Source organism: Seriola dumerili, unplaced genomic scaffold (assembly GCF_002260705.1).
Source record: "Seriola dumerili isolate Sdu_G_001 unplaced genomic scaffold, Sdu_1.0 BDQW01000236.1, whole genome shotgun sequence".
NCBI lineage: Eukaryota > Metazoa > Chordata > Actinopteri > Carangiformes > Carangidae > Seriola > Seriola dumerili.
The window spans coordinates 383,059-390,558 of NW_019174491.1; the positions used below are offsets into that span (position 1 = coordinate 383,059).

General features: G+C 44.8%; 1 protein-coding gene across 1 annotated transcript in view; it reads left to right on the top strand.

The window, feature by feature from the left end:
* ptpro (protein tyrosine phosphatase, receptor type O) overlaps positions 1-7,500 on the top strand; it is a 51,473-nt gene that overhangs the window by 16,245 nt on the left and 27,728 nt on the right. Inside the window, exons 3-5 of the mRNA XM_022755837.1 lie at positions 5,809-6,070; positions 6,654-6,809; positions 6,920-7,072. Of these exons, the coding sequence (XP_022611558.1) occupies positions 5,809-6,070; positions 6,654-6,809; positions 6,920-7,072 (571 nt within the window). The remainder of the gene's footprint in view (positions 1-5,808; positions 6,071-6,653; positions 6,810-6,919; positions 7,073-7,500) is intronic.

Below are 7,500 nucleotides of genomic sequence, written 5' to 3' on the forward strand. Positions count from 1 at the left end.
GAAGGCAGCACGAGGCGTTCAGGGCTGTAAAGCATCTCATGAAGCTGTGTGCTGATGAATATGAGACTCTGCAAGAGAGAGAGAGAGAGAGAGGGAGAGAGAGAGGGGGAGAGAGAGAGAGAGAGACAGAGAGAGAGAGAGACAGAGAGGGAGAGAGAGAGAGAGAGACAGAGGGGGAGAGAGAGAGAGACAGAGGGGGAGAGAGAGACAGAGAGACAGAGAGAGATCAGCACTGATCAACACTGTCCTCCATCTTTATTGATTACCTTCATTTATTGATCGGTCGAACATTCAAATAAAAATTTGAGGGAGAAAAGTCCAGGTGTATTTCAGGGTCTGATCCTCTTTATTCAACACAGAAGAAACAAAAACCAATTATTAAAACCTGTAAATGTTTGTTTCTGATACCTGTGCACTTAGATACACACTAGATCATGAGACACGTTTTAGAGATCAAAGACGATATCAAATAAAGTCAATGACAGATAATAAGACCATTTATTTTAAAATGTGAAGACAATAAAATAAAAGAGTGAATTAAATCTCTCTTCGGTTTTAAACTGAGATGAGATGTATTCAGTTTTATTTTGGCGGGGAGCTCTTTCTTCCATTTTAAAGGTGATGTGATCTGTATCTTACAGTCTGTGTGAATCCTCTGTGGTTATTACAAAGAGCTGCTGTAAATATATTCCGGTGCGTCTCGTCGTCTCGTCCTCGACCCTGAACGCCGGCGCCATGCGGCTCGTTCTGAGGCCTGTGAATAAACAGCCCCTGATGGAGGAGGACATTAGCATTCAGCCTCTGCTGCCCCGGAGGCTCTGCGCTCCACCGTGTCCGTGGTAATCCTGGAATCAGACAGACATAATGAGCATCTCCTCCCACCCTGAATGTGTCTCTCCTTTCATCTCTGTTACCCTGGCAACCACGGAGTGGCAATGAATTGCTATAGATTTTTTTTTTTCTTCCTCCTCCCTACAGCCGAACCCAACCCCCACCCCCACCCCCCCGCCGAGGAAGTCTGATCTTACTTTGATGACAGCTCAAACAATTGGACTGTTACTGAGGATGTTTGACCTTTGACCCCCTGATCATTCCACAGTTATATTATATTGTAGTTTTGTACAGCTCCAAGTGTGGATTAATCTGCCGCTGAAAATAGTCCCCAACAAATGCACATCGCCTCCTGTGCGTGTGATTTAAAAGCTGCAGTCAGCAGCTGAGTGCAGCTTTCTACCCACAATCCATCACTCCTTCTGTCTGGAGTCATTCAGGATATAAATCCAGCTGTAAGTCCACCTGGTCTCACGTCACGTCTCAGGACCAGGTCTCTCCAAATACCATCGCACTAATTAAAGCAGAGTGGTGTCTCGGCATTTTAAAAGGCCAGGAGAGGAGGGGAGGGGAGGGGCTTTATGAGGGCGAGCGTCAATCCCCCACCTTTTATAAAGAGAGAGAGAGAGAGAATGAATTTATTGTAAAATGGCCTCACATACTGAGAAGGCGCTCTGCAGCTCTGTGCGCTGACATCACTCAGAGGGTTTTAAAGTGACGGGAGGCGTCACTCGGAGAGGAAAACAGAATACAGGGGTTTTCTGAGCAGAGGGCCAGGACTGCTGTGTTTCCTGCTCCGTCATCACTGTTACTGAACACACTCAGGGCATGTTCATATTCTCACCATCAGCTACTACAGCAACTACAATACCCATGAGTCTTGGCCACAGGAGAAGAGCTGCAGTCAATCCAGAGCAAAGTGTCACAGATACAAAACTGTAAACATTTAAATATATCACCCAGGACCCAGAGCACAGGTTTGGCCTCGACATTGGAGACACAACAACCCCCCAAAACAAACAGGATTTTTTATTAATAATCATGATAATTAACTTCATTAATATAGCACTTCAAACACAGGAAGCAGCTCAAAGTGCTTTGACAGACACAAAAGACAGTGAATTAAACGGGGAAATCAACCTACAGTTTGTTGCTGTGGTTTTTAATGGTCAATTATTGGAGGGAAATTCTCTGAAATCCACATTTGTTTTAAGTTTCAGCTGTTTGAGGCAGAGTGAGACTTCCTGCTTTTTTGAAAACAACCTTAAATTAAAAAAAATTCTGTTTAAAAAAAAATAGAAATCTGGATGAAAGGTTGTGAGGATGAGGATAACTGATCAATACTTAATATGTAATCCATCACGCTCTCGTCTGCTGTTTATCTTTTATTACTTCAGCTGCTGCAGATCTTTTCTTTCTTTATTGAACATCACTCGTGTTGTTCTCTCCATTCACAAGAAGAAGAAGTGAGTTTATCTGTTGACAGAGCTGGATTTCGGTCAGCTCCTGCTACAGAGTTTATTCTGGTGATAAAGAGGTTGAACAAAGGAGAGATTCACCAACAGACGAGTGTGTATCATGTTTTTGCCCTCGGCCATTTTCACTGTGACACACTGGTTACAGAGACGTAAACAGAGCCAACACTGAGGCCTCTCAGCGTCTCACAGATATTATTGTCCCGCTGTGTTTCCAGTTCACTGAGATATATTTAACGTCTCCAAACATTGTGGTGGTGACTCCCATCATGCCTCAGTGCGGCACGTGGTTGGTAACTCGGAGTTTCGCTCTTTGACTGTCAGATTATGAATGTGGGTCAGAATCTGAGCAGACGGATTATCTGCAGGTCGACGGTAACAGTCGATGTAAACTCTTTGTTTCCTGTAAATCTGCTTCATATGTCACATGATGCTGTTATTGATATGAGCAACATGCTAATCCACACACAGCAGTCCACTGGAAGAGCTGCTGATTTAACAGAAGGAGGGTTTACTGTCACACAACAAAGACGACTGCTGCTTTACATATTCAGAGTGAAGGATGGGGTTAGCCTACCTTAGCACAAACACTGGAAGCAGGGGGGAACTGTTAGCCTAGCTTTGAAAAAAGACTAGAAACAGGGGGAACTGTTAGCCTAGCTTTGAAAAAAGACTAGAAACAGGGAGAACTGTTAGCCTAGCTTAGCACAAACCTTTGAGGCAGGTTGAGCTGTTACCCTGGCTTAGCACAAATACTAGAAGACAGGAAGCATGGGGGAACTGTTAGCCTAGCTTAGCACAAATCCTAGAAACAGGGGGAACTGTTAGCCTAGCTTTTGTAAAATTTCTTAATTGAATATATTTTTTAAATATAGTAACTTTAACTAAAACTAGAGTTTCTTGTGATTCTAGGTAAATATTTTATAATTATGAGACAGTGTTAATTGGAAGTAGAGGGACGTTTGTTCTCAGGATCTTGACACCAGCTGCTTGTTTCTGTTTTTAACTGATTCAGTTATTATTTCATAATCGGCAGTTAGAGCTGAAGCCATCAGCTGATTGAACTGATTAGCAGATTGAACCGATCAGCTCATTGACAGCAGAGAAGGAGCTCACAGGCTGTTGATGGATTCTGATTGTAAATGAACTGCATGTCTGATTCTCTTCCATCTTGTGTATAAGCATCGGCTGATTAATTGATCCACATGGAGGTTTCTGTATAGTCGTTATGTGGTTTAAGAACAGGAACCAATCAATGATCATTATCAGATCAATGTTAATCAGATGGAATCTGTGATCAGGATCTGATGGGACGTGGTCTGACGTCATTTCTCTCCATCAGGTTTCTGGTTTCAGGGAAACTGGAGCCAGGTTTCAAGTGGTCACCTTCATCCTGTGTGATGATGATGATGATGACGGAGGTGCTCAGTGAGGAGTGTCCTCTCCTGCTGTCAGAGTTAATGAAGGAGCAGCAGATAGTGTCAGACCACCTGTGTCTGACAGGAAATCAGCTGCTGCTGCTGCGACCGGCTCAGACCAGGACACAGGAAATAACCTGATCCCGTCTGAACCGGCTGGAGCTGTTTACTTTGATTTCAATCAGAGATTTCCCAGAGACGATCAGTGATTTATTGATCTTGGTTCAATAAATATCTAATTAATCAAACTGAATTTAAACAGAGACAACGCTTGAAGGATTATTTGATTTATTTTGTCTTTTTTTTTTTTTTTTTTTTTTTTTTTAAATACAAGAACCTGTTCTCGATTGTGAACCTGGTCTCTTCATTGTTTGAATGTCAACCTTTATTTAAATTTTGTTGTACAGCCTGACAGAGTCTTCAGATGCTGTGTTTTCCCAGCTGACTGCAGCAGCTTGTTAGTGAACATGACAGAGATGTAAATACAGTGTTTGATCCTTGGCTCTCATCTTTGTTCTCTGCTCATTAAACAGCTGATCCTCTTCCTCCTGATCTGCTTCACTCTAGCTCAACATGACGCTGCTGAAGCTGCTGTTGCTAAAGCTGAAGCTGCTGAAGCTGAAGCTGCTACTGAAGCTGCTGCTGAAGCTGCTGAAGCTGAAGCTGCTGAAGCTGAAGCTGCTGCTGAAGCTGCTGAAGCTGAAGCTGCTGAAGCTGCTGAAGCTGAAGCTGCTGCTGATGCTGCTGAAGCTGCTGCTGAAGCTGAAGCTGCTGAAGCTGCTGCTGAAGCTGCTGAAGCTGAAGCTGCTGCTGAAGCTGCTGAAGCTGCTGCTGAAGCTGCTGAAGCTGAAGCTGCTGAAGCTGCTGCTGAAGCTGCTGAATCTGCTGCTGAAGCTGCTGAAGCTGCTGAATCTGCTGAAGCTGCTGAAGCTGCTGAAGCTGAAGCTGCTGCTGAAGCTGCTGAAGCTGAAGCTGCTGAAGCTGCTGCAGGTTACTGTGTGAAACTCAGAGCAGTGTTTCTCTTTTTAATGAGAGATCTGAAGCTAAGCTCTAGAACAGAATAGAACAGAATAAAATAGAGCAGGATGCTTTAACTGTTACTGCTGTACAACACCCTGAGTCTCTGTAGGACTCCGTCCTTCAGCCTGTGGACCTCTGCTGCTGGTTAACACCTCCACCCTCACACCTGAGACACCTGAGACACCTGAGGTCCTCTCACTGTTCACTCTCAGGTCACATCTTCTGTCTGTGTTCAGACAAGAAACCATTTCACATTCAGAGACAAAGACCAGCTTATCCTCCAGAGACCTGGTGGTGAAATGAAAGAAACATTTACATCATCTCCTGAAACACTGAGGAGGAGGAGGAGGGGGAGCAGGAGGAGGTGGAGGGGGGGGGAGCAGGAGGAGGTGGAGGGGGGGGGGGGGGCAGAGGTGGAGGGGGGGGGGGAGGTGCGGCGGTGAGGAGGGGGAGGTGAGGAGGAGGAGAGGTAGAGGGAGGAGTGGAGAGGAGGAGTGGGAGGAGGAGGAGGGGGAGGAGAGGGGGAGGGGGAGGAAGAGGAGGAGGAGGAGGGGGAGGAAGAGGAGGTGGAGGAGGAGGAGGAGGAGGTAGATGAAGGCCTGTCACTCAGTGGTGCAGATGGAGATGAGCTGTGTGTCGGTGCGGTCTATTTACAGGATCACAATGATTCACTGTTGTTTTCTGAAGGGGACTGAGGTAGAACTGACATGATCAGTCAATGTATTGATTAGTTGATCAGTCTTTGAACTGAACTCTCAATGTTTTTCACTGTTTTCTTTCATTTAATCAACCATAGATAAAAAAATTCAGCAGATGAATCAATAATTAAAAACATTGATATCTACAGCTTCAGACTGAATCACCTCTCAGCAGTGTCGGCACATATCCTGAGTATTTCTTTATATATTGCTATTTTTATTTATGTATCATAGTATTAGGAAGCATTTTTATATTTTATCTTTATAATCTTACTTCTTCTTTTCTGGTCTTTGTCGTTACATTTCCTGAGGATGAGAAAAGTATTCTGATTCTGATCACGTGTCTTCATGTCCGATGTCCTCCAGAGTTCGTCGACCTTCCTCGTCTCCGTGAACGACGACGGTTTGATCGTGGCGGCTCTGGAGCACTCAGACCTGCAGGAGAACGTGACGGCCTACGCTGCCCAGGTCTCTGGAGAACCCAGACTGACCCTGGTCCAATTTGTGAACTCCAGCGAGCCGCTGCTCTTCAACACGTCCTTCCACGGTCTCTGCTACACTGTGGGACTGCTGGTCAAACTGGGACAGAGCTGGTCCAGACCAGTCAAGACCGTGCCCGTCCTCACCAGTAAGTAACTGATGGTTCTTTAACATGACCAACGAATGACCAACACACGACCAACACACGACCAACACATGACCAATTTTTTATTTATACCAACACATGATATACAGGTTTTCAATTTAGTCAGTCGTAGACTTTACAGAGTTCATTATTATTCCATTAACCAACAGATGAAGGATTCTTGTTTCAGTTATTTGGTCAAAATGAATTTATAACCATTAAATTCACATTAAACTGTGACAATAATTTATAATTATTTAATAATTTATATAATTTAAAGAAAATCATATTTCATTCATTGTAAATGTGAATTCAGTGAAAGTATAGTTTCTATAATTTGAGGCTGATTTTGATTTAATGTGACCTGTGGTCCAGGTGTGAGACCTGTGGTCCAGGTGTGAGACTTGTGGTCCAGGTGTCAGACTTGTGGTCCAGGTGTGAGACCTGTGGTCCAGGTGTGAGACCTGTGGTCCAGGTGTCAGACTTATGGTCCAGGTGTGAGACCTGTGGTCCAGGTGTCAGACTTGTGGTCCAGGTGTCAGACTTGTGGTCCAGGTGTGAGACCTGTGTGTTTCTGTCTCCTCAGAGCCCCTCCCCGTCCGCAGTGTTCAGATATCAGACTATAAAGAGTCTCCAGAGACAGGTGTGGTGTTTGAGATCGAGCCTCCGGCAGGAAACGTCTTCAGCAGAGTCAACATCAGCTTCAGTGAGGGACAGGAGCGACGCTCCATGCTCTATAAAGGTAGGTAATGGGGCTGCTGGGTAAAACCCCCACCTGTCCAGGGGGAGGGGCCTGTTCCTGTCATGTGACTGTCACTGATTGCCTCTGATATTTGCTGTTTGTTGCTGTAGACTTCTACAAAGGGAAGACGGTGTTCAAACACTGGTTACCGGGGGTGTGTTACCGGAACATCACCTTCCAGCTGATCTCTGAGGCCACCGTGTACCAGACTGCTCTGGTTGCACACAGTGACATCACACACACACCTGTTCACCACAGGACAGGTAAGACACAGAACAGGAGTCTGTTTGTTTATGTTTGTTATCATTAAAGTTTGTGTTGATAAGTTTACAGAATAACTGAGTAGACACTAAGTTGCTTTCAAGGGAAGTCCAACAGCAGAAAATCCCTGTTGTTAGTCTGTAACCATGGCGACAACAGGGCGTTCGGTGTATCCTCTGGAGACATGAAACTTTTATGTTGAAGAAACTGTTCGTAGCTCCACAGAGTAACGAGGAGCTGACGCAGTTATAGATGAAATGTCATAGATGATACTCTGACGTCCTGTTTCCATGAAGGCAGCATGGAGTTGAAGTAAAGAGTTGTTGCTATGGAAACAACTCCCCGTCGTGTTCATGTTGGATTTAAAGCTGCAGACCTCGTTTGAACTGGAAAAATAAAACATCCAAGGTCTAAATACAGTTTCAAACCC